At 41.5% G+C, this 27,727-nt stretch overlaps 1 protein-coding gene and 2 long non-coding RNA genes across 9 annotated transcripts in view; 1 reads left to right on the forward strand and 2 right to left on the reverse strand.

Moving 5' to 3' along the window:
* Positions 1-849: 849 nt before the first annotated feature.
* LOC117752252 (serine/threonine-protein phosphatase 2B catalytic subunit alpha isoform) overlaps positions 850-27,727 on the reverse strand; it is a 62,306-nt gene continuing 35,428 nt past the window's right edge. The window contains exons 6-16 of one of the 7 annotated variants that reach the window (XM_034569518.1): positions 26,926-27,065; positions 23,561-23,638; positions 22,541-22,635; positions 14,757-14,882; positions 13,631-13,702; positions 11,922-11,948; positions 10,266-10,350; positions 9,968-10,065; positions 9,347-9,355; positions 6,568-6,597; positions 850-2,647 (exon numbers count right to left, since the gene is read on the reverse strand). In XM_034569518.1, the coding sequence (XP_034425409.1) occupies positions 2,439-2,647; positions 6,568-6,597; positions 9,347-9,355; positions 9,968-10,065; positions 10,266-10,350; positions 11,922-11,948; positions 13,631-13,702; positions 14,757-14,882; positions 22,541-22,635; positions 23,561-23,638; positions 26,926-27,065 (969 nt within the window). In that variant the 3' untranslated portion in view covers positions 850-2,438. The remainder of the gene's footprint in view (positions 2,648-6,567; positions 6,598-9,346; positions 9,356-9,967; positions 10,066-10,265; positions 10,351-11,921; positions 11,949-13,630; positions 13,703-14,756; positions 14,883-22,540; positions 22,636-23,560; positions 23,639-26,925; positions 27,066-27,727) is intronic. The other 6 variants (XM_034569519.1, XM_034569521.1, XM_034569520.1 and 3 more) reach the window with 6 other exon arrangements.
* Positions 9,362-12,407, forward strand: LOC117752283. The gene is made up of 3 exons (XR_004612027.1): positions 9,362-9,839; positions 12,032-12,038; positions 12,186-12,407. It is a non-coding gene; the product is annotated as an uncharacterized LOC117752283 (long non-coding RNA).
* On the reverse strand, positions 10,443-10,789 carry LOC117752284. Its single transcript, XR_004612028.1, has 2 exons — positions 10,742-10,789; positions 10,443-10,673 (listed from the first exon to the last, which is right to left on the reverse strand). It is a non-coding gene; the product is annotated as an uncharacterized LOC117752284 (long non-coding RNA).

The following is a 27,727-nucleotide window of genomic DNA, read 5'->3' on the forward strand; positions in this document are numbered from 1 at the left end:
GTTGAAGAGACCTTGAAGGAAGCCTGAGCTGCTTTGTTTGCTTATGAAGTTACTTTAGAGATTTTACTTTTAGTTGGTATTTTATTAACGGAGAAAGTTGGATTATCCCTAAAAAAAGAAACTTAAATAAGTGAATTGAAATAACTTTATTTTCTTATCTTTGATTGATACTTTGGTAATCACGTTGGGGCGGCTGTGGCTGGAGAGGTCGTGCGGGTCGTCCACGAACCAAAAGGTCAGCAGTTCGATCCCAGTCTCCCATATCCCATATGTCAAAGTGTCCTTGGGCGAGACACTGAAGCCCAAATTGGCCCCGATGGCTGAGTGTGTGAGTGATGTGTGATAAAGTGCCGTACATAGATGCACTGTATGAATGTGTGAATGGCAAAACTGAGCTGTGAGTGGTCATTAATACTAATATTTACTATTTAGGTCTATGGAGATTGAGAGTTAATCTATAAACTATAAAATACAAAACTAACATTTCAGCTCTAATCTACATGTATGTGCAGAGGAACCCTGTAATCACGTAGATCTTTCTCTCGTGCAGGTACACGTGCAGGTATATAACCAATCTTGGCTTTGTCCTGGAAGTTTAATCAAAGAAGTCACTAAGGTTGATGAAGAGGAAACACCTTTTGTTGCAGCTTCCCATCCACACACTGGCCAATCATCGAGCGCGAGAGGAACCTTTTGAATTATGGGCAACGGCGAGTTCCACTTCCTGCAATCAACACCACAACACTGAGCTCTGTAATAGGGCTTTGTGTACGTGACAGGCTGTGAAAGGACTGTGTGGGATATGTATTTGATGACACACACACACACACAGACAGGAGAAACAGCTTAATTTCAAGTTGAAATTCATGCACATTTTTATTGAACAGTTATATAAAATACTTTTCATAGTTGCAAGTGCATGCCTCATCTGCCAACAGTTTTGAAGTTAAATTACAAAAGCAAGGCTTCATGTCGTGTAGTGAATTACTTGGGCACTTAAGCAGTTCTTTAAAAAAGATTGAAGTATTTTTTTTTTTCTGGTTTCATCTTAAAGTATTGAGCAGTATCAAACCTATAACTGATATACAAAGCAGAGTTCCAAATAATAATAATAGTAATCAATAATCAAATTACACTTCCTGTGGCACGTTAACCAAAAAACTGAACAAAACTCGATTTACCTGTTATATGACACAAACAGCTAATCATGCATTTTTGAGTTCCACATGTAACCACACACCTCACAAGAATTGTCAAACATGCTTAATTGGACTGTGTGCACTTACAAGCGCAGGTTAAAAATATGATTTCTCATCCATCTCAGATAATTAAATGCTTCAATTACAAAAAGAAGTTGAAGGCATAGAGCATCATGGTGTTAATTGAAAGTATGCAGGTATACGTTTCCAGTATATGTTCACTAAAGCGCAATATATCTCAAAACAGGCCTCCACAGCCAAGGTATTCAGATTTTCTACGTCCTCTGTTTGATTTTTATAAAACATGCATAGGCAGACACTTTTAAGTTTATTGTATTCTTTTTTTTCTTTACACAATATAGGTTCTCTATTTTTACTTTGTTCGCAATACTTAAAAAGAGAAAAAATTAACACTCAATTCCAGCAAGCCACAATAAATCTGCAACCCCCCCCCCCCCCTTCCCCCTGTCCAAAAAGAAACAAAAAATAAACATATTTGCAAATGATAGATAGGTAAATGTAAATTCCAGTTATGAAACTCAAGAAAAATAGTTATTCATTACAGAGTTATTTAGCCATTATACAGAAAAAATTCAGGTCAAAGCACACACCAAAAGAACCTGAGGTAAGCATAATATGTACAAAACCATAAAACGTTCCATTATTTGGCATTTCGACAACATTGCAACATTCTTTTTAAGACTGCCTAATTAATTTCAGAGCTATTTTATAAGAGTAGCAAAAAAAAAAAGTTATCAATAAATAGTCCTTATTTAGTTTGTACACCCTTATATGTTAAAAACATGATCTCATGTTCCGTCCTTTTTAGTGCTGTATTTTTGTAAACGTACAATAGTTAGTAAGAAGTTACACGACTTTCCGTTTCGATGTAAATGAGCAAGGGTCTTTCAAGAGGAAAAAAATATAAAGAAAAGAAATCACTTTTAGGATCTATCTATCCATCTGTCTCCTTCTCTCTGTCATACTGTGGTGTGGTGAAGCATCAAGCACAATCAAGGCCCGAGCGTTCAGAAATGTGAACCGGCAATAACTTAGCAGATTTGACTATGAACTAATATTTTGAAGGCATAACCAAAGACTAGCAAGTGACATGTCCCCCCCAGGTGTGAGCCGTAGGCCTCCCCTCCACTCCTTCACCCTCTGCCCCTTTTCTGCGGTGGCGGGCCGAGATGAGGGGGCGGCCCTGTCGGCCAAGGCGACGCCTGCTGCTGCCGGCCCTCACTGGATGTTGCTGCCGCTGCTGCTGCTGGTGCTCCCCTTGGCGTCTGTGCCGTTGGTCTCCGAGGACAGGGCCTTGTTGAGGGAGTTGAGGCTGGCGTCGGAGGGCAGCGTGTCTCGCCGAGGCGGCATCCGCTCGTTGATGCGGTCCAGGCCCTTGGCCTCCGCGAAGCTAGTGATCTTGTGCTGGGGTGAGAAGCCCTTGATGGCTGTTGAGATGGAAGAAAAAAGTAAGAAAAGGGGGTGAAGAAAATCAGGAGTGGTTTTTAAGAAACGACAGACTAGACAGTTAAAAGAATGGGGTCACACTTGCTCACATTCACCCATACGTCACTGGATTAAGCTTGGTTTGAGTTCATGGAATAATTTTACTGAGAAAATTACAACATAGAGTTTTTCTGAGGAGCTGTCGGCCAATTCAACCATGAAAAATGAGCAACTGAGGGGCCTGTGAACACTATAATAACTGCATGATAATGGTCCATAGAGACCTCGCTGTAAAAAGGAATGGTTTGACATTTATGCATTTAACACTTATTCACTTTCTTAATCAGAGAACAAGGCAGCAGCCGCTTAGCATAGATATTAAAATGAAGGGGAAACATGTAGCCTAGCTTTACCTGAGGGTAACAAAATCTGCTTAACAGCACCCACTGTATAAAACTAACTTATAAATATTGTTTTTAAAAAAAAAGGTTTTTGTCCAAAAAATTTACAATAAGAAAAAATAGTTTACTATAGTGTTGAAAGAGGGTCTACTTCTTGGCAGGTCGTAGTAATAAATCTCTTTTACCTTTTGCTGGATGTTACCTCAGCAGCTGCCAACTCTGGACTCATATTGAACTGCATCAATGTTCTTATTTCATTGTAGGCAAAGATGCGAATAAGCATTTTTTCCAAAATGTCAAACTATTCCTTCACCTGAACAAAACAGCAGCACACACACAACGTGACATACAGCTGCACTAAATATATATATAAAGCCGAACTCCTCAGTTGATGATGTAATGATGTATCGTTATCATTTTAATCAACAACAGCTTTTATTGTGCAACATATTTACAGAATTAACATTTTGAATGTTGATGAACACTCAATATAAATGATGCAGCTCATTTTTATGAAACGACAACACATTTAACACCATTTATCCGAAAATGTTGGAACTCGAGAGACAAAAGGATTAAATAATCCTTCTTAATCTATAGGGGGCGCTCCTGGCATTTGGGTCAACAGGTTTTCACTGTGCCATCAGTCAATGCTGTAATGACAGGTCCATCTAAATGCCGTCTCAGTGTAAATCTGACACATTCTTATTAAATATGAGTTCAAATAATGGCTGATATTAGAGATTATCTTGACTCAAGCACATTTCGGAACACCTGAGGACCCCAAACATCCACATGACCCCATCACATCACATCTTAAGAACGACAAAAACAGGGAGAAAGGAGAATGACCAAAGAGACAAAGAAAGAAAAAGAACGAGGGGAGATAACAAAACACTAGAGTGGAGCCCACTAAGACATTCACTTCCACAAAATAGAACCATGTTGAGACGGAGCTCACGTACAGAGACACTACAGAGGTACTTGGGGTGCTAACGACTTGTTTAGTCCGCTTTGAGCATGCAGCAATTAGGGATTGAGTGGAGGTTATGAGGGGTGGAGGTCACAATCCAATTTAGAGTTTATATTAAACCAAATTACAACCAAGTGAATGGAAAATCGAGAGATGTTCCCATACCAGCATCAGAAATGCCTTTGATACTGCAGAAAATGCCGGGTCGGGTATCGGCAAGTACACAAATCCATGTACCGATCTGATACCATGTCTTTAAAAAATATTGAATTCACTCAGAAAAAAATGTAATTTCGGTTGGTAGGTGTTACGATAACCAAATATATCTTAATTTTGGCAATATTTCACAAATAAAACAGCAACATTTACCGCATGCAAGACTTCAGTTTTGAGCTACTTTAGGGAAGTAATTGTTGTGTTTTACTAGACTTATTTGTTTTGTTATTTTTTTTGTTTTCGACTCTTAAACTTGATAATAAAATAAGTTCTATGGCGTTAATTCTCTGTTCAAAGACTTTCACCTGAGCCAGGCCACACAACAATGATAGTAAGTATCACTTCCAGACAGGGTTAGTGGCATACGGCTGTTAAAATATGTTATATAAACAGGAAGTGGTTGCACTGGTAGGGTATCGGTACTTGGCATAGGTATCGGAAAGAGAAATTGGTATTGGAACAGCTCTAAGAAAATCCACAGTTACCACTGAAATGAATAAGATCAGGCTGACAAAAGAATCTCATGTGTTAACTCAAGACTGTCTTATTCAATTCAATGGGGTAGTTTTAGCAATGGAAGCATAGAATCATTCTAACTTTCAGCTTGATCGAGTTTCATTTTAGCCAATTTATACCCACAAAATGCTTTTATTTTGTTACTTCCACCTTTCATAAAGGCTGGGTTTTTTTTATGGTGATAAAAAAACCATAATTGGAAAGAAGATGACCCTTTTTTTCCCTAGGATGGGGTGGCAGGGTGGAGTGAGGGGGTGGTGGGGGACGTCATTTTAGAAGACAAATTGTGGGGAGCGAGGAGAGGGGGCGGGGCACCACAGGTAGCGTTTGTTGTGTTTGCTGCATAGCACAGGTCAGACACAGGTTATTAGCAGCTCACAGGAAAGAAACACGACACAGCAGGGCCACAGAGGATCCACATGGAGAGAGAAGCAGAGAGAAGAGTCTCGACACTACATTGAACTGTCCTCTATGGGGCTGGAGAGGAAGTACTGGACAACTTTTAAAACGTAAATAGCAGCTGTAGCAAAACTACTATTTAGCTCGCAGTTGAGGTTGTTCTTGCGCAAAGGAGGTGGTAAAATCCAAAAAATATCTTTTTTTTCTGGAGAATTTGGATTTCAAAGCTTTTTCGTCAGTGGAGCACTTGTCTCTACCAATTCAGACCAAACTTGTTTATTATATTTCAAGAGAACTGCAACAACAATGCACAACTGCTTCAGTTGTTTCAAAGGGGAAATACCATTGTGAGCTTTCATGGCAAGACTTCACTGTATTGTATGAGGGTAGAGCAGCAGGAGTAGAAGTGGATTAACCCGGTATGTTGAGTGATTTAAGTACAATACATGTTTGTTCAGGGGACTCCCTTCCTCTGGAAAAGAGCTTCAGATAAAGTTACCACATAATTTAATAACATCTTTCGGACCTTATTTTACACAAATCTGATGATTCCTTCAGGGTCTATATCAAACTGAACCCAATAACGGAACAATAATATTGTCTAGACAAGATCTACCAAGCATTGGAGGACTTCTACATACATGTGATGGTCAGAACTGAATTTTTTGTAATCTGATATCAATCTTTGTGAATTTTAAGTTCCGAGTGAAACAAATGCATCAGGTGGAAATAACTTGCGACTTCAAATATATTTTGGCATTTATGTCACAATTTTACTTAGAGGATGAGAAATGTCCTCCCATGTAGGTTACGTTTCAGACACAGATCCTGCTTCAGAGGACATTGTTAAAACATGGTGGTCTAATTCTATTGGCTACAGCGTGGTCATCCAGTGGTGCCTCTGGTATCTGGTAGATGACCTGAAGATACCCATATATTTACAGTTCTGACCATATGTAAATGTAAATCTGCATTTCTTCAAGTGTCATTTTGATCCTGAAGCTGAATCATATAAATGATCTTCTGTTTAAGATGCATAAACAGAGATATTTGAAAATTGTAAAACAAAAAGGAAAGTAAAACTCTGGTAGAATTGTTTCTAGAGAAATGCAATAATGCATTCTGGAAAGATAACATTTATTTTGTTGTGTAGTGTAGCATTTGCTTTGCACTCACTCAAAATCACAGTGATGATGAAATCTGTGCCATGAAAACCATTCCCCTTTGAAACCCGTGTGACCACAGGATTTCCTGACTTACTTACTTCTTTGTCTCTGTCCCTAACACTATGGCACATTTTGTTAGCCCAAACACCCAACACACTATTCAAGCACCAGCGAGATGGATGAAAACCCAGTGGAGCCCCCTGTCTATTGCTATGAGAGAGCAACAGAAGAGGGCGACCAGACCCATTTACCTTCATCAGCCTCAATAGCTTCAATAGTAGCTGAAGAGAAGAAAAAGGGGGGTTGCAAAACGAATGAGAGAAGTGAGCAGGAGAGTTCATTTTGTCCCAGGAACAAGTCAATGGGCAGCAAAGACAAAAGCCAGTTGCTGACAACAAAGGTTAACGTCATCTCCACATTTTTATGACAATGGACACATGGATGTTAGCAAAGAGAGGAAGAGGAGAGGAGGAAGAGGAGGAGAGAGGTGAGCCTTAGCTTTTTATTTGATGAGTTCCAGATCTGTAAAGGGAAGGTGACATGTTTGTGGCAGCGAAAGAACCTCATGGAGAGGATTTTTGGAAAAAGTCTGACAAATGTGTCGATGTTGTGAGAAATGGAGACTGCAGGGATAAACATTGATAGCAAACAGAACGCGGTAAGAGCTGGAAATATATTCTTTACTTATGAAAACATACATGGAGTTTGAAATGGCACGGATGGAAAACAGAGATAAGGTTTGTTAGTATGGCGTTGTTTTTTTCCTCCTATCTTTATTCAAGAGCTTGGTCTTTCATTTGAGAGCGGGACTTGTGGATTTCACCTTCAGATTTTGTGACGCTTTCACTCGAAATCCTGTGCTCACATTCAAATAGCTCTGCTCCTGTGCATGTGTGAAACTTCTGCTTCCGGGCGGATTTTTTGTGTGCAACAAGTCCGTCAAAATTCCCCAACCAATAGAATGCCAGGTGTAGTGTTGACAAGCGAAATTGTCCCGTCCTCGTTGTGGGTGTGTTAGCTTCATGTCGGTCGGTTACTTTAAATGGGTTCGTGCATTCACGCCCTGCATGGCTTTCTGTAGGTTGGGGAATTTTGACAATGTTGTTGCACGAAGTGTGGAAAAATAAATAATCAGAGAGCAGATATTTCATGCATGCACAGAATCAGCGTGACAGTAAGGAGAAGAGCTAAAGCTGGAGCGCAGGAAATCTAAGCCTAAGCAGAGTATATCTGAGTGCGAGCGCAGGGTTTTGAGTGAGAGCGTTACAAAATCTGAATGTGAAATCAACAAGTCCTGCTCTTTAACTGCAATAAAGAAAGGGAAAAAAAGCCCACATGTAAGTGTATGTGTAATTGTGGGTTTCAGGGCTGACGTATGTTTACTGATGTAAAATCGAAGCACTGTAGACAAACAAAGCGATGTTACTGTTGTGTGCGGCATGAAGCAGCATCTGGAACTGCAGGATGAGCATCTTTTGATACGTGATATCAAAAGTGCTGGGCGAGGAAATCTTTGGCATTTTTAAAACCACTTACCAATTCTCTACAGTCATCCCCGAGATGACAAAGTGACATACAGAACGACAAGGTGACAGCAAAGTGACGGCTGTACAACACCGAAGACTACGTAAACGCCGTGAGGATGAGAAGAAATGACGAGAAAAGAGGGCATGAGAGTCAAACTTCAAAACAGAATGAGGTTGATGGAGTCAACATCACAGTAGAAGCACACTGGTGTCTACCTAAAGGAGGGGAGCAATGTGATTCTACCGATGTTGCAACAGGAATCTCTGAACATCACTCTGCCTCCACTGGGGTTCTCTTCAGTGTAAATGTTCTTCACCGTACACGTCCATGTGTGTTCAAGTCTACTCTCAGGCACAAAACTAAATCTACAGCCACCAGAGGAGCTCTAACTCTCAAAGCTGAGACGAAATTAACTAAAAGCCATTTTCACCACGTTTTCTTAATGTGGAAGGAAATATTTCTTTGCTGCTGTGGCCCGAAGGCTCTCAGCATTTCTACAGAGTATCAACTTCATTCATTCATTGCCAGTGCTGCTGGAAGGAGCAGTCACTGGCTGTGGCTGAAAAGAAGAAGAAGACAGACTGTCTGGGCTGCCGCTGACTGTGACACGAGATACACACTTAGGTCTGATCAGCAGGGGGGTGGACCTGCTTCGGTGTCGAGGGTGTCATAGGATAAAAGCCGCAGACACCCATTGATGTTGAATAACAGAAGTGAACGTGCAGCTCAACATCGTTTTTAAGTGCATTATCTATTCTGTATAATAACAAATATGTACACAATGCTATTTTAAAGTATTCATTGGCATCACTTGCAAATTGACAATAAAGGTATTCTATTCGATTCTACTCTATTTTATCCTATTAGAGTTTCAATCTCCAAGAACGACCCTGTCCTCCAAATCAATTTAAGCAAAGTACACACTCAAACTGTAAAATACAACATTTTAGCTTCTGTCATCCTGTTATTGTGACTTTACTGTTCAACAAACATTATACACACTTGCTTTAAAACAGAGAAGTACCTGTTCTTGCAAAGGCAATAGAAACTATAAGTGTATGTGATATCTCAGTCTGTCAGTGACATGTTTTGTGAGAACCTGTGAGAGGAGAGGGAAGTTAATTGGATTTCTGCTTTTTTGTGTGTGAATGAAAAGGCAGCAGCGACACCCCCCTTTTCATTCACAGTTGGTTGTGTCAATTCCAGTTCATCCTTTGTATCACAGGAAGCCCAGGGGGCACTGCTCTGAATCACGAGCAAATCAGTTTTGGACAATCAGGTGGCCATGAGGAGTCCCTAATAAATTCAAATTTGAAGCGGTCGTAAAGGCTTTTCCAAAAAAAAGCGCTTACGTCCTTCGGTGCAGCGGTTTGTTAAGACTCATTTAGGGAGCGTTTGGAATTCAACATGAGAGGGTGAACTGAACTCTAAACTCATCTAACAGAAAGAAAAAAGGGAAAAAATAAAAAAATAACAACAGAATACTTGCACAACCGATTATACCTGCAGTTTCTAGGGAGAAAAGAGAAAGAAAAAGATACAGGTAATATTTGAGATAAAAAACCAGTGGTATACAGAAAGAGACGAGAACGGGAGGACAGTGTATTAATGCGAGACATCGAGAGGGAGACACATTCGAGAAGACAAAGGGACAAAGAAAATTGTCTGTCTGTAACAAATATAACTCGATATTTCATAGTCATTTATCCAGGAAAAAGACTGCATTGGAATACGTATAAGTGGAAGGAAAACTGCATTAGGCTAGAAATATTTAATTAAAAAAACCAAATAAAAATACTGACTGACGCTGCCAGAAACATTTAACTACACTTACAGTATTACTCTGAGGCAGCAATTTGAAATCCCATCACTGAGGGAAAAAGGGAAGAGATTTCTATATATACACTTTACCCTAAACTCCGAGCTAGCACTTTCTTCAGGGTACTGCTGTGTAAGGGGAACGTGTGTGTGTGTGTGTGTGTGTGTGTGTGTGTGTGTGTGTGTGTGTGTGTGTGTGTGTGTGTGTGTGTGTGTGTGTGTGAGAGAGAGAGAGAGCGAGAGATAGAGAATCCATTCTTGGGGGCCGTAGCTTGGGGGTGTCAGGGTACTTGGTGACAGTCTTACCATTCTGCAGCTTCTCTTTGCCGCCGGACAGCACTCCGCTTGGTAGCATGCCTGTCGGGGTGAGTCCCTTCAGAGTCAGCACGCTCTCGCTCTCCTCTCTGCAATGTAAACAGAGAAATATTAACATCATAAATGGTACAATACACATAAAGAATGCGTTGTGGATGTTCTAATTCGACTAACGACAAAAACACGAACTTGTCATTTCTACATAATACTGCCAGGTGTATTATGTTGAGGGAAACAGGGCAACAGTGGAACTTACAGGCCACACAGGAACTTTTTCATGTTAGCATACCTGAGCACAGAGAATACTCGAGCCATCTTTCCAATGGCGCGGATCTTGTTGCGGATGACCTCCTTACGGGCAGAAGCAGTGGCACCTGAAAGGGTCGTACAGAGTGTGACTCGTGTGCACAGAACCTGTAACAGTGTAATCTACATTCGATGCCTGTGTATGTGTGTGTTTTTTAAAAACTCCAAGTGCCGTATTATATAAGTACCGTAGAATTTAGTAAATGTGCTTAGACAGAGAATGTTTGTTGGACTATTAGTTGAATCCAGAGGTGCATCAGACCACGATGCAAACACAATGTGGTTATTGAAGCCTGGTGATCGGATTATACACAATAGTTTGAATCCATCCACACGTCACAACAATCGAGTCGTTTTCAGCATTCACTGCATTCATGCTACTTGTCCTATGCTCGTAGTACTCAACTGTAGTTCCTATAAAATCGTATGTACATTTCTCCTACTTTGACATTTTTAAACCTCATTATATCAACATAAATAACCCATTGCCTGCACCAGACATCAGAGTCCTGCACCGGGTCAAGTACCAACAAAAAAAGTTGATTTATTGGATACAAATTATATTGAAATAAATCCAAGGTGTGCGGGTAAAAATGAACTTAATGCAGGAGAGCGGCGGCTGAGAATTAGACCATGGTTTTTCAATATGAAGCTTATGAAGCCTAGTGTCCTGCAAAGATTTGTACAATAAAAAAGTGACGAGTATGTTCTCAGTGGCTTTGCTGCTTATTAAATGTGCCAGAAAGTATTAGCTTTTGATAGCCACTAGCTAGGCACATAATCACTGAGGAAACACATTGACAGCTGCAGGAAAAGACAATTAACAAATAATATTCAGAGAACATAACACGGGAGGACGAGGAGGCCAAAACCCATTTAACCTGAGTGACTGTGTATGTAGCACGTGTTTAATCACCGGTGAAGGGTCTGTTTGCGGGACATATGTTAATGTTTCCGGATTTGACTCGGAGATAATAGCGTGTGACGGGTCGGATATGGTGCGGAGCTTTGCCGGTGCTGGTTAACAAAAATGGACCCGTGCAGGACTCTGCCAGACATGTGTTTTCAACAAGCTTGAAGAGCACACGCTACATGCATTTTCCTGTGTTGTGTTTTGCATGAAGAAACCCAAACTGGAAAAGAAAACTTTGTTTAAAAGAGAAACCCCCTTTTGCAGAATAGCAGTTTTGAAGGCCCCAGGGAGCCGGTGTGGAAAATGCACGAGTATGAGGGATGGAAATGAAGCTGGTGTGGGGTGAGAGTTTGGGTAAAGAGAAGAGGAGACAGTCTGATGTCTTGTTTAGGACTCTTCCTCTCATCCTCTACTGATTAAAGCATTATGACTTAAAAACATTCTGTTCCCCTGTTGTTGAAGTATTTATTTAAATGCTTACAGCAAATAATTGATCTTGGCTAAATCAGAATAAACTCCCTGAAGCTGTTTTCATTGATGTCAGTTTGGGGCTTAGCTGAAGCTATAATATTACTCACATTTTTTCTGTTAAAACTTAATTAAGAACAACAGTGAGAAAAAGTTGCTTTAAATAGTGACGTTAGTTGACAGGCTGAGATGCAGAGAGCAAGCACCGCACAAAAGTCTATCTACAGCGGCACACACCGGTATGGCTAGTGTTTGTACCTTTTTTGGGGGGATATATTAGCTGTCCTTCTCATGAAAACAACCCCCAGGAAGACAAGAAAAAGGACAGAGTGATCAGTGGATGGCTGTAGAATGAAAAGAGGAGGCAGCGGAGAGGTGGCGGCGGATGGTGAAATAAGAGGCAACAAAGCACGACAGGAAGTGTGAAAGAAAAGCGATGCCCTGAACACAAAAACTCTGGAAAACATAGAGAAGAGAAATTAGATGAGGCAAACCAAGGTAGTGACAACATCACAGCATGAGAGAGAGAGAGAGAGAGAGAGAGAGAGAGAGAGACACCGAGCCAGAGAGAGAGACCGACAAATAAATATGTGAAAAAGAGTAGTGAGGTTAAAAATATCACTCAGAAACCATGTAAACAACAGCAGACAAAGTAAAATGGAAATCAGAGATTATGAGGGCACAGAAAAAGGAGATTGTGAGTGAGAGAGACAGACGAAGGAAAGGACACTCCACATGTCAACACAGTGAAAATTAACAAAATAAACGTGAGAGTAGAGATGGCGGCAGAACTGAAAGAGAAAGAATAAATGAGCTTGAGGAGACACGAGTGAAAGTGAGAGCGAGGAATTGCGAAAATAAAGTGAATCAACTGAAAGCACTGAGCGTATGAGGAGGAGAGTGATGAGTAGATGTGCACTGTGTCCACTGTCCCCCCCAAAAAAATATTATATAATTAAAAAAATCTGAAATATGCATTCAACACCCAAATGAAGGAACATGTAACACATTCAATGTCCTAGTTTAACATTGTGTCGAAATCAGGCGAAATCCTGACACTCCACCCCTGGTTGCTGTTTACATGTGCATCAGTAAACACAAAGAGAGAGAGGAGGAGGAGGAGGAGGAGGAGGAAGGACTGGTGAGATAATTTCCTGATTAGCAGGAAGGGGTGGGGCAGGCTGAGTGAAACTGGACATCTCCATTGTAGATAAGCCTTAAACTGGGATAAAACAGATGACTGGAAGTTGTGAAGATAAAAACCAGGAATAGCGTGTGACTCACTCTGCTGTTTGAGTAGAATAAAAACACATTCAAAATAAGTATTTAAGACTCATTTTAAAGTCCAGCTGTTCATAGATCTCTTTCCAGGTTTTCGCTGATATCCTGTGTTATCTTAAGTATGTAAGTTCAACCTGTTGAGGGCAATAAAGCAATGATTCACTCGTTCATTCGGCTGAGTCATGTGTCGAATAGTTTCTTAATCGTTTCTCTGTTGATGACACTGTTGAGGAATGATGTCGTGTGGGATTTAGTGGCACGTAGCAGTGAGCTCGCCGACTACTCTCCTCTTGCCAAGTGTGTAGGAGACATACGGAGACATACGGTGGCCTTCAGGTAACAAAAAAAGCAAATGGCCCTCTCTATAGCCAGTGTTTGGTTTGTCCATTCCGGGCTACTGTAGAAAAATGGTGGTAAAGAAGATCTAAGGGCTAATTCTAAGCGAAGGAAAACTATTAAACTATTCGTTTCAGGTGATTATACACTAATGATAATATAATTAGGAATCCTACACACTGGTACTTCACATATATTTGAACTAAATGATCTGATAGTAGGGCAGAGTAGACATGGGTATACATTTGGGTGTGTGTGTGTCTGTCTGTGTGTGAGAATCCTTTTAGCAGAGGACTCCCTCTAGTGGAGGTAGGGAAGACTGCAGCGAGAACTGTTTTGTGTCTGCTCACCATCCAGCTCTTCATCAGTCGTCAGCTCATCGTTGGAACAGATGCTCAGTACGTTCACGAGCATCTCAGTCACTGCAAAAAAATACAAAATAATATATGTTTTATTTTGACCAAATGCCACTTTTTGACACAGCCCATAATTAATAATCTCAAGTCTGGGGAAAATGTCCAGCCACGAGAAGGCAGTGCAAGATAGTCGGACACAGATTTACCCGAGTGACCAATCTACACACACCCAGCCCACACACTGCTGTTAATGGCCCTGTGCGGAAGGGTCACACCCAAGAAAAGGCTTCCTGGAATGAGTGCGTCAGATATAGTTTTCTGGACAGTAGGTGTGATGAAATGACATGAATGTGTCACAGAACTGACAATGAAAAAAAAAAAGCCTAAAATTTCTAATACAATCTTCAAGACACTCAGAGAATGGAGTGCTCTGCTATGTTTATTGTTTTTTATAGACAGAACTCTTAATAACACTAACTATTTTCCCAAGGAGCACAGGGGCTCGTAAATTAGAGCTTACATATATATTTACAATTTAATACATTCAATTAATTGTACGTAGCCTCTGTCATAAATAAAGTTAAAAATCACAGTGTTAAGTGGTGTTGCACTTTCTCTGCACTGCGGTTTTCCTTTCCTTACTGATTCTCCTAAACATTTCTTTTGATTTCGTGATGTCTTCCATCAGGTCTAGGAATAGTGGCTGGGATAAGAGATTTACTTTTCGACCACAGCATCTGTCTGCAGTGTCACCACTTCCTCAATCCGACGTTTCAAATTAAAAGCCCTCTAGCCTTTCCTATAGTCTTATGGTTGCAATCTTTATTTGCACACTGCTCCTAAATTATTTTCTGTTCAGACATATCAAATGCCAGTGACATACTCACGCTGTGGAGCCCTGATAGACCTTTTTAATTTGCAAGTCTAACTTATTTAGTAACTTTGCATGAGAGTGTGTTTCTGGCTCATAAATCATGCGCAGTAAGTCTTGTATTTATGATTGACTGCACTGCACTGAGTGTATGTGCTACATTTCTCATGGCTGAGCCATTTTCATTACTGACCCAGGAAACTAAATGTTCTCATTTCACGCATATTACTGCTGTATGCGTGTGCTCACCCTTCTCGCCGACAAAGGGCAGGGACCAGGTGAAAACGTCCATGAAGTTGGGCAGCCAGTAAGGGTGAGGTGAGCAGTTGAACTGTCGGATGTTCATCACGTTGTTCTCGTACTTCAGCACTGCCGCTGGGGAGGGACGGTAAAAAAAGACAAGAAAGGCGGTTGTTAAAATATGTGTAAAGTTGGATATATAATGAAACACTCTTTTACAGCTTTTATAATGTGGAATTTCAAATGTCCCATGGTATTCCCGTGCAAGGAACTACACCACTCATGTATCACAATGAAAAATGCCCACAGTATAAGTTGTAGGTTTGATGTCATAATAAATTAAAATACAGCTGTTTGCCAGTGTTAAGAGACCATTGAGACATGTGTACATAGATGTATAACCATCAATTATTTATACTGCTTATCCTCATGGGGGGAGCTGGAGTCAGCTGATCCTGGGCAGGAGGCAGGCAACACCATTATATCGCAGGGCCAACATACAGGGACAACTATTCTCCAATTAGCCTAAACCCAATCTGAATGACTTTGGACGTGGCTGGAAGCTGGAGTACCCGAAGAGAACCAGGAGTGTTCTTTCTGCGAGGCTAATATTATGATATCTTCTTCTTATAAAGTTTCAGTATGCAGCACTCCGAACTCCGAATTCGAGTCCTCGCTTCAATAAACCAAGAAAAAGCACCAACTCAATTGGATATCTGAGTCCATTATCAGTCTGCTTCCTGTTTCCAACCACCACTTAGACGTATATCATATAATACCATCAGCTGATGAGCTACCACAATCCATAAGTTGAAAATAAAAAAAAGTCTATAGTTGGTTTATAAAGTGTTTATTGATTTTCTCATCATTTTAAAAATAAATAAAAAAATTATAGACACTGATGTGAAAAATTGTGGAGAAAAAAAAAAAGCCTGAAGCCTGGATGTAACTCAAGATGTTGTCAAATGCTGTCAGTCAACCTCTGCTGATGACAGGGAATATACAAATTCAATAGAACGCTACCTACACACACACAAAGCTAAAGAAAAAAAAGGAAAATCACATTTTTACGGTGATGTGTAAACAACCACCATTTGTCGATGTCTCACCCTGACAAAGAGACGATTATATGCAAATGTGCCAGATGATATGTGCAAATTAAGGCTAGAAACATGCACATGCATCAAAATGAAGGGAACCAACATTTGGGGAAAAACAGAGAAAGAAATCAATCCCCTGTTTTCACCCACCCTGGAATATTTCCTCTGCGTATTGATCACAGCCCCCAGATGAATGAATCACATCTGTCATTTACAGGATTGGATACACGACTAACATCGCAGAAACACACAGCTCAGCATTTGGACTCTTTCAGCCCGAGCACTTTTCATTAGTTAAACGTGAAAACATAAATTTCTGGTGAGTAGGGGTGGAGAGCGTAGGCACAGACAGGAAGCGAAGGTAATGATGGGCAAACGCTTGCAACGTGATCATTAGTGTATTCTTGTACTCCAGGCGATCTGTTGTAGATGTGCTGACCTGCTTTTGCCATCATCAAAGTTATTCTATCAAAAGATCTATGTGCTGCATCACTTCAGGAATCTACAGCAACACTTACAGCTGAGAACTATAATGGAGTAGTTTGAGATTTAGTTTTTTATGGTCTATAATACCTTATCATAATCATAAGTAATCACATGGTCTTAGCTGACATATAATCCACTGCCCAAATAGTGACCAGGGCATGCCCCATGTGATCTCACCCATGATTGAGGCCGAATGTGAACGTGGGTGCTGAGGAAAACATGAGAGCCGCCAAATACAAATATATCTGTGCTGTATATAGAGGCCCCAGCCTCTTTCATAAGCAAGGCCTGCCTGGTGGCCTAGATCTGCGGAAAGTGGACACCATGGCTGGGTCACCGTGGGGGACTTTCCTGCTTCTGCCCGTCAGGGTCAGGAATAGCAAGTCATCAAACCTGGCATCCCTGGCAGCTCTAACCTCGGTCGTAACACAAAGCAGGTCAGAACACACCCTGCTAGGCCAGGGCTTGCCTCAGTTTGTGTGTGTGTGCGTAATCAATGAAGCCCTGTAATGCATAGAGTGCAGTAACCGTGCAATCCAAGTGGTCCCTTAAGTATTGTTAAGCATTGCATTCCACTGCTGTCACCTCTTTATCCAGGCACACACACACACACAGTAAAATCTCCTGCAGGGGAACATCCATAGACTGTATAATTAATGCAGCTTTATTATCAATATCAGCAAAACACAATTTCCAAGTCCAGCAAAAAAATCATTGTGTCATTCTGACACACTCCACTCAGATAGCACTATGGGTGTTTATGAATTTGCGTCGGCGTGCATGAAAGCAATTGTACGCGTGGGCAGCCATTGCATAAACATCACATACTGCATAAACACCGTAGAGGCACTTGATTGAATGCAGCCACAGAATCCCAGAGGGAAAAAGGCAGAGCAGGGGAAAAGGTCAGCTCTCCTGCCATCGCTCCTTCAAATGGGATTCCCTTTAAAGGAACAGAGACGCCCGAGAACCTCCCCCGTACAACACAACAAATATATTTGTTGAGCTCTCGGTGCGAGCAGGTCAAGGCACACTTTCTTTTTCAGATTATTGCATTGCATCCAACATGCTGATGAGGGGGGCAGGAGCAGAACTTTGCGTCCTTATAAGCAGAAGGCTCATTACTACTAATGCACAATCATATGCAAAGTTATTTCTCACACAGGGTGCAGCGGGGCACTGCCCTTGTGGCAACCAGCTGTGAGTTATGTTTAACTCCACTGTTAAATTTAACACCGCATGACAGCCACTAGATGTCTCTGCTGCTCCGACGGTGGCCAGCAGGGTAGCTAAGGCCAAGGCCTGCTGCCACGGTAACACAGATATTGCCAGGCGACGCCCGCTCATTCATTATTCATAAGGGAGTGCCTTGAGCCAGTTTCCCTGGTAACGAGGACTCTTACATCTGCTTCTGAGATCAATGGGAGATCCCCACTGTCCTGCCTCAGTGCTTCAAGCTGACTGCACATCTATGTGTAAGGCCTGTTGTATGGAGCTCCACTGGGTTCGTACTTCACTCCAGATGTTCAGACCTACCCATTCCATTAGGTTCAATACTCTGCTTCCATTGGATGTCAGACGTATGGATGGATGGGACTGACCACTGTCCACAGTTTTACAGTGCACAAATGGCTCATAAATCCTCTGCAGTTAATGAGACCACAGGAAACTCCAACTCCCATCAATCCTGTCTATTTTGATAACGGTGGGTGTAAAGTCCTGGTTCGGAACCTGGGGACCTGATGTGAAACTTGCTGGATCTTGAGAGTAAAAATGTCGACCTATTGCACTTTCATCTGCAATAACACAATGTCAATATGGTGATGAGGATAAGTTTTGTTAAAGACAGTGCACGTCTGTCTAAAATAAAGCATTTACTGTAACTGCCACATGGTATAAGACTGCAGTACTTTACATTTGCCCACTCATTGTCATAATGTCCAACATCAGCTTATGCAACTGCGGATGTCTTCACTAATACACTGCATGATGTGGATCTTTTTTTTTTTTTTTTAGTTTCCAGATTTAATAAATAATCCTAAAATACCATATCATTTATTTATGGTCCACTTAACGGTGTTTTCTGGAGAGTGCAGTCGCATTTTAGTCTTCATCAGTTAATCAGTCGATGTACTGTAGGTGGTTTTTGATTCTAATTTAATAATAATAATGATTTGGTTTGGAAACAAAATCTCAGCTTAAGGTCCACTTGCTAGCTCCCCCCCCCCAACATCTCATGGTCATCATCAGTGGCGAAGGAAGCTTTTGATTATCTCTGCCAAGGAGGTTATGTTTTCACCCCTGTCTATTGGTTTGTTTGTTAGCAGGGTTAACAAAAGACAACTGACAGCATTATCACAAACTTTCTCAGCCTTTTCTCAAACTTTCAACCATATCTTATGATTCTCATCAGTGGGTGGAACGAATGTTTTTATTTCAAATTAAATAATAATATTAATTTAAGGCCTATATGTTTTAACAGTTGTAATGGATATGGCTCAATATAAAGTTTTCTTACTCAAAAACATGACAAATGAGAACATAATTCTGATCGATAAGGAGAACTGGAATTCAAATTGAAAAAACTCTTGACAAAGCAAATATAATCACATATAATGATATTAAGCTCTGATAAAACAATGTTTTTGTTCTGTAACAGCTCATCATCCCGATTCATTTTTCTTGTTTGATGCAGCATGAAAAATTCTATAAGTTGCTCATGTTTACAGGAAACTGAAGGGAAGCCCAGTATGAGTCGTAACAGATGGGTGGGCATCTGTAGCCAGAGATACTCTTCTCATTGTGACGAGGGGGGGTGATGAATTCCCTGCTGCGTCATCACTGCCCCAGCTTCCATCCTGCCATTTATTCCAGTGGCAGGGCCAAGAGCCAATCATGCCTCTCCATTTCCCTTCTCTTCAAATCACCCGTCTCTACGGCCCACCAATCAGCACAAGACTGGCGGAAGGAAAGAGTAAAAAAAATAGTGACGGTACAGTTTGACCTGTGAGTGAACCACAGTGATGCCCTGGCCTTTTCTCTTGACAGCAGCACATTTCTCGTTTTTCTACTGAACCCCCTTCCAGTTTCTACTTCATCATGAAACAATAATTTGGTTATATAAGGTTTTAGCAGGTGGAGCGGTTTGGGGCTGAAGTTGAAGATTGGCGTCGACAGCATTGGCAGCATTTCAGTCATTTCGCTTTTATTCCATCCAGCACCATAACCATTAGTTGTTGGCTTGGACCAGTCAATAATGATGCAGCAGAAAGAAATTCCATTAATACAAAACTGCAAGCAATCTCCAAAGTGTGCACCTGCCAAGAACACCCCCTCGACTCTCCTCTCCATCCTCCCCTCTCTCCACTGCAGTCACTTCAGGACTCAAACGGTGCAAACCGCTAAATCACTGCTGCTGTGTTTTCATTTAACGCCGCTTCCCCGCCAGCTAACCAGTGTCTGTGCCACTTTTCGCTGAGGGGGCGCGGGGGGTCAGAGCTTTGACGGACAGCTGGTTGGCGTCTGGCGCTCACTGCGAAAACCAACAGAAGAGTTGAAAAGAAAAAAAAGGAGGGATAGATGGCATTTTGAATCACGTGTCGATTATCCTGACTCAGCTACAAGGTAAATTCTCCTGTAGTGGAGGAGGTTTTCAGATATCCTCCGCTTCCCTCTCGTCTGACGTGATGTGGTGCACTTCTCAACACTTTTTTCGCTCTCCTATGTGGAGAGGTCTGATTGGTTAAACTGGCCAACTAACAGCACCAGATTGATGGGACCTGCCGATGTCTCCTCCCTCCCCTTTGAGATTTATGTGCCCACTCGATTGGCCATCAATCAACGGACATGCTCAGTGGGCTCTGGCAAGAAGCTAAGAGCAGAGCAATTCATTACAGAGGCTTTGCTTCTACCAGTGAACCCCACCCACATGACTGATTAGAGGAGCATCAACAGGACTGATAGGACTCTGTTGGTTAGCTGTGTCTGTCCCATGGAACTGTTTGATTGTGTGTGATGAATTTTTAAAAGCTTTGGCATAAAATCTTTTGCAAGCCCAAAAGAAATTTGCGTCCATCACTGACAGGTGTTGTAAATACAAACAGAATTATCTTTTTCTTTCTAATAACTTTCTGATTTGATCGGATTAGTCTGCAATGGGAATGGATTCAATCGGCATTTGCTCCCGGGTCAAATGACTCTACTGTGGTCACGGGTTTTAACTGGCTCCAATCGGCCGTGATGGAAACATAACACCTGGGTGAACGTGCTAATTTGGCAAGACTGAGTTGAGAGAGCGCCTCAGTTGTTGGTTGTGTCCGTGACGTAGAACATGACGCACCAGAGGGAAGCTCCTCTATTGACAATGGAATTGTAAGGAATTAATGACCTTTTTTTTGTGGTCTTAACTGTGTTTAAAAACCTGCATATGGTGTAAAAGAGGTATAAGGGTTAGCAAGTTGCAGCTGAGACGAGGTTGCAGACTAAATTAGTTCAGATACTTTGACTGCTCCATATTGAGGTGCAAATGAATTTCCAGACAATCGGTTGCCAAAACTAAAAGCAACGTGCACCTGACACCGCTTTGTTTGTTTATTTGTTTGCATTGTGTTGTGTTGACTGTGAGCTCTGGGAAGATTAGTTGGCATGGAACAAATGGGGCCCTAATAATAAACAGTGAGCCAAACGGGAACACGTTGCCGTTTCTTGACTATCTTTATAGAGCAGGGGGAGGAGAGGGGAGGGGAGGACATGGAGGCACCTCATAGGAACGAGAGCAAACAAATGCAACCTAATCTCAGGTCAGGGAAAACAAACCTGCAAATGGGCCACAGCAAAAGAAAAAGGCCCTCACTCCCTTGTATAATGTCCTCACACCAGCAGCACTGCAGTATAAAGCTTACAGTTATTGCATTTCATCAGGAGAGGAATTGCAAAACAGCGTGCACCAGCACCATCACTCTTTCCTTCCCATTTCCATTTCCTCTGGTTTGCCCAACACCGCCCCCATCCAAACATGCCCCCACAGCCAAAGCAGATACTGTGTGTTCTCCGGGGGAAAGTGCTGACTCACAGCACATAGATGAGCCTTACTCTGTGTGGGCGCCACAGCGCAGCATAGGGCGCCACCAGGTGCCAAGTGAGCCGGCACCGGGCCACTTCATTTCACACCAGCTCCGTCCCTGCACTGACCTGACGAAAATCAGTGTCGAAGCACTGAGAAAGTACAATACTGTGATCCAATGTGTTATGAGTGTGGGGTATAACAGTTCTCTACTAGAATACTAATAAGCTGCATACACTGTTCAGTGTGACAAATACAATGATACCAAAACCTGTTACATGCAGTGATGTGCCAAACATGAGGCGGTACCTTATGAGTGATTATTTAAGACTCCTGAAAACCTTTATTCTACCAAATTTAATAAAATATGAACGGTCTTCATCATACAAGTATACTGCAGTGTCAGCCTAAAGACTAACACTAACTGTTGTGTAATGTCCATGGCTAAATTACTCAAATGTCAGATTGTAGCTCAACCTTTGGGACAAAATACAGGATTTTGACAGACTTCAAATTCTCATAATCCTCAAAAATACCCCCCCCCCCCCCTTCCACACTGAACCACTTCTAAAGCAGATAATAAAGAGAATGCAATGGCTTTGTTTGGCTAACAAATCTATTTTGACATTCTTTGCCCCAGGCTTCATTTGTAGTGTCCCAGTAAGATGCATAATACCTCGACTCTGAAAATCTTCAATGGATCCTGCTATATAAAAATGACATGAAAAAAGGCCTTTTGGAATGACCCAATGCTGTAATTTCATTTGCACAGACCTGAGCCCAACAGTTAAGCTTTCAGACGTGCACTGAACTCTGGACATTCAACTGAATTTTTCCAGAGAGGCTGTAAGTGTGAAGGCAAATGTTCGAGTCAGCTGCTCCAGATATTTTCCAGAACCTTTTCTTGCCAGCCCCAGGCGCCACCCCTCGCGTGAATGTTCCTGTTGTTGTGAACGTGTCTGACCCGCACACTCCTGCTGCGTTCTTCACATGTGAAAGACAAACATTTTCTGGAGTTCATGTGAGAAAAACGGCAATATTCTCCAGCTCGGAAACATCGGTCTGTCAATGTGGTTAGAATATGACATGGTGGAACTCATGTGACAAGCCACAGAGGTTGACAATGGTATATTCCTTCTCCTTACCTTTGTTGTTGTAGACATCTAGATAGTTGGGTGCTGAGAAGATGGTGATAAGAGACGGGAAGCCAGTGGTCTGACTCTTTCTGTACATACGATATCTGGTGAAATGCCCAAACGAGAAGAGAAGTAAGCATTAGTAAAACATTAAAACATTTAATTCATGGATTAGTCTTTGGTGTTCACCCCCTCGGGATACGATTAGTGTTTACAGCCTCTTGTTTTCACTGTATCTCGTCAGCTGATGCATCAGCAAGGGGGTGGGGTAAAACTGGCGTATCCCCAGGAGAGTAAATCCCTGTGTTGCAAATAAAACATGCTCTGAAATAGCCGTCATACTAAACAAACTCGGCATTCAAACACAACTTCTCTCTGGTCTCGCAGTCTGTGTTGTGCTTGGTGGTGGAGTAAACTTTAGGTAAACAATGTCAAAACGATTTATTTTTTGCAGTAAATCTTGCAGATGTAAAAAAAATAAACATTTAATATATTACATTTGTGGCCTACAGCGGCTTGGGGCAGCCACCTCTTCTGAGACATGGCGAGGTGTCCCATGTGACCACACAGTGGGAGTGCGATGGTAAACAACTGTGTGCTGGGCCTCCCACCGCCTTAACCTCGCTTAGAGGGAGATCAGCTTGACACATCCACCCACCTGCCTGTTTTCGAAACCAAACATTTCAAAAGAGGCTCTCTAGTGCCCCAAGGTGCTCCGTTACTATCACTATTGTTGCGCCCAAATTTCTCATGAAGTAAAAAAAGAAACCCCCCCAACAGTTCTTGGCAAGACCTGCATGAGTCATACTTGTCATATCAAATTTGCCCAACTCACCCCCCCCCCCCCCCTCCTGCTGGATTCATTTTCATCTCTTGGATTAACATGACTTCTCTGAAAGTTCAGACTGCACCCAATCTGCTCTCCAGACAGGCGTGCGCACCCAGGAAGCTTTTCGTTTAATACCCCGGTCTGAATCGCTCTGCTGTGTGACAGTGCGATGGGAGAAGATGAAATGCTGCAACACTCACCCAGCATCCTGCGCTTCATGGGCCCGGATGATAGATAATAAGTTATTGTGTTGTAGAAAGTCACAGACTGCAGGGTAACTGTTGAATAAAGAGACAAACACTTGGTTTACTCATACATCACCAAAAAAAAAAAAAAAAAAAAAATCACAGAAAAGGGATCAATAGAAATAAATAAATAAGTCATGAGTGTTATTGATTGTGCTCGGGGATACAGTGAATATACAACACTGATTTAAATTTAAATGTGTTTCAGAACCAACAGTGTGTCATGAAGAGGTTTTTGCCTCTGGGGGTTCGCTGTAAATGGGCTTTTATATTATCTTTAAATTTCACTTAAAATTTAAACCAGAACAAAAAGGTACGATGACTAATTAAGTACTAACCCATAATATTCTTAGCTTTTGATTAAGGTTTTGTATTGTAAGAAGAGTGATCAGTCTCAAATGGGGCATTATATTTTAGAATGAACCTGAGAAAAAATGCTTAGTATGACACATGATTCATAGCAGACCGCTTCTTTGAGGAAAAGAGTGATTCCTTGTGTGTGTGTGTATACTCATGTTGATCTATTCAGTGTGTGAGCAGGGAAACTAAAAACCATACAGCCAACAATCAAACCACAGTATAAGGTTTTCCACCCTACAACCTTTCAGACTCCAGCACCAGTTTTCACTCAAAAATTCCTTTTGTTAAAAACTAAATATAATTCACTGGCAAACTGAAAGTAGATGTTTTAATCTGAAATGAAAACAGTAGTAAACCATATTTCGTTGGAGACAAACATTGTTAAAACCCCAGTGGTCATCAGGATTTATGAATCGTGAGATGCCTTGTTGTAAAATGCTCACAATAGATGAGTGACACCTTTGACAATAACGTGGACGAAACTCCGGCGTCATTTTCAGTTTCGTTACAACCTCTTGTGATACAGACAGTAGATAAATAAAAGTAGATAAATAAATCAAACTCATCTGTTTTTCTCGTCCTTCTACTCAAGGTTAAAGACAAACAATCAAACTGCGTAAACCAGCCCTAAAATACTGAAAGTGGTTCAATGACGAAATAGGAGGATGATTTTATACTGTGCTCTAATCCTAGCAGAACGCCCCTGCAAAAATCAGAGCACAACAATGAACAACACCCACAAAACCATACATTTTGTCTTTCAGCCTTTAAAGAAAAATGACCACAGGATGAGTTTTTCCAAAGCCACTTGTTTGTTGTTTAAAGACATAATAACTGCACTAAGACTGAAGCTTTAGTCCATCTCTTATTGTGAAGTCCTTTGGGGCAGGCCTCTAATGAAGGGTTGTATCAATAAATTAACTTAAATTTGACAGGCTTGTTTCTGTTTGCACGCTAATCACATACAAAGCGTGAAAGGTGCAGAGGTAAATCAGTTTTAAATTGAGAATTGTGTGAAAATCCATCACGAGACACTGAAACTGAAATCGAGTTAAGAGATAAGAAAGGTTCATTAACAACGGCACCGTATGTAGACATGAGAACACATGCGTTTCTGACAACCACAACAAACGTCTGCTGGGAGGGATGTGACGAGGAGGGACATGTTTACACGAGGGAATTAAAAATGCAACGATTCTTTTTTTTCTTTAATTTTGGAAGGGAGAAGAATTTAGGAATGAATGTTTTACTTCTCACTTGATTTCCTGCAGCAGATGTAGATGCGAGCCATATGGAGCCGTACGGGCGACAAAATACATTTTGGCCTAGTTGGGTTTATTTATTTATTTTTTGTCATTTGCATTTTTGAGTTTAGAGCGTCTCCCATCTGTCCCACAACAGGACACAGATGTTAATGAGCTCCTTGGACAACAAGGGGGGCTGTGAGGGAAATGACTTCATCATGTGTGGACAAATAAATGTGTGTTACAATAAATGTAATGTCAGAAACCCGGATTAACACTGATATTAAAACAAAATACAAGTTACTTCCTACTGATTTTACCTACGTTGCTCAGCGAAGGCTATAAAAAAACATTAGAACACATGCAATTTCATGCCTGAGTTGTGTTTGTAAAAGTGTTACGAGCGTGCATATGGTGCAAAGGGGGAAAACATTGGTTACTGAAAGGCAGAAGCCACGAAGAAGCTGATGGTTTTTCAGGGGGAGCAGTGCTGAGGAACGTCTCTCTCTCTCTCTCTCTCTCCCTCGCTCTGGCTGAAACTGTCTCGTAAATCCTGTGTGCCAGTGTGATGCCAATTAGTGACCATCTGACTGATGAAAACAAGACTCCAGAGGAATTTTGACCAAGTGGCCGAAGGTTAACAAGGATGCTGGTACGACACAAACATGTGGCAGTCAAATCAGTCGTTTGAGGTAAAAAAAAAATTAAAAAAAATAAAAGGCCACATACCGAACATTTCTGTTTGTCAGTAGTGGGAAAACATTCTTTCAACACAGAACCAGTTGTGTAGTAATTCACATAAACTAACAAAAGATGCAAAAACGATCAGGGAAGATATTCCCCTTACGAATCCACACCAGCGTCAGAGCTGGGAGTTTATTTCTGAGCGGAGACATTAAAATACCATTAAGTCAGTAGTAATGAAACACCTGCTGTTAAAAAAAGAACAACAAAAAAAGAGACGGCACATCGGGAGCCTCAGGACGTTACAGACTACTTCTGCTGGCCCGCCCCGAGCATCGCTCAGGCCAAAATGAGCGCAGGGAGCACCGAGCGCACTCAGAGACAGGACTGTGCCTTGTGGTAATGTGCCAGTTCATTCCATTTTGTGACAGTGTGAACTGCCTGCTCCGAGCATTTCCTCTGTTTGTTCAGTTACTCAGCTCCATTGAAGCTAATGTGGGTTACATAAATACTGGCAGCGGTCTGACGAGGAGTCTTCGGGACGACTCTAATGCACGCCACATTCTGAGAGCTGTCGGCCTCCTCCTCACAGTGCAGGCATCGCAGGAGACGGAGAGATGAGACATGGAAATTTGGCAGGAGGATTTTTTAATTTATCACCTCTTTGACAAGATGATGGTTAGCTGCTTTTCCCCCTTTTTTGTTTTACGACATTTGTTGATGATTATCTGTCTTTGTGTTTAAATAGTCTTTCTTTAAACATGTTCGTCATATTGAAAATCACTTTAGTAATAAGGTTTCCACAGATAGTACAGCCAAAACCAATCAGTGGACGATTTATTTTTCCTGAAACTAGATGACAATACAAGATTTTGAAATATCGCTTCTTAGATGATGTTCTTCATTCTCTTTGCCAGATATAAAACGGTCTTGTGAACAGCAATTGTTATCTCTCTGATCCTTTATACAATTTTCCAAAGTAAAACATAGAAACACAACATACATGTAAATTGTAAGTGACGACACACTCACCTGTAGAAGTAGGAACACCCTCGCACTGTGTTGTGTGTGAAATGCTCTTGGGTCTTCTCGTTCCCAAAGTCCTCCAGGGGGTCGGACCACAGCAGATCGCACATCGGTCCGTACGCTGGGGGCTCTTTGAATCTGTCTAGCTGTGGAGGAAAATGCCAGCACTCTAGTTAGCCTGTGTGACTGGGAAAGAAATTACACATGATGTGCGCGTACGACTGCAGAGAAAATACTGTGTGTCGCTTCTTCTGCGAGAAGCCACGCTGGCTGCTGCTGCTCCTGCTGCTGAGATCCTAAATAACTCATGACTCCAACTAACGCACTCAATGAAGTGATGTTAAATTCTGTTTAAGGAAGAAATGAGTGGGATATTTAGGATATTCAGGATGGATGGCAAGTCACACACAGCACTCATCTTCCAGCACCTGGCAGGATTTATTTTTTTTTAAACACAAAAACAGGATGGCAGCCATTCTTTGGGAGCAAGGAACATAAAATGACTTTGCTTTCAGCCAAGGATGCCTCGTTCTCGAACAAAAGCTTCTGGATTACTCGATGGGTACCATGATGGACACTTCAATAGTGGAAATTCTATTATGCATGGCCTCTGATTGCTGCCACAAAATCCATTTGGAATTATTGAATTAGTTTGAAGCAGGATCCGAGTCTTCAACATTTTTTAATCAGCGTGAGGATCAGACCGGTGCTCGCAATTGTCCAAGTCCTGAGTAGCATTTGAGACAGATCTGGGAGAATCACTTCACACACGCTGCAAGCAAGCTTGTCATTTTCAAAGCACATCACG

This window comes from Hippoglossus hippoglossus, chromosome 18, assembly GCF_009819705.1.
Source record: "Hippoglossus hippoglossus isolate fHipHip1 chromosome 18, fHipHip1.pri, whole genome shotgun sequence".
Classification (NCBI taxonomy): domain Eukaryota; kingdom Metazoa; phylum Chordata; class Actinopteri; order Pleuronectiformes; family Pleuronectidae; genus Hippoglossus; species Hippoglossus hippoglossus.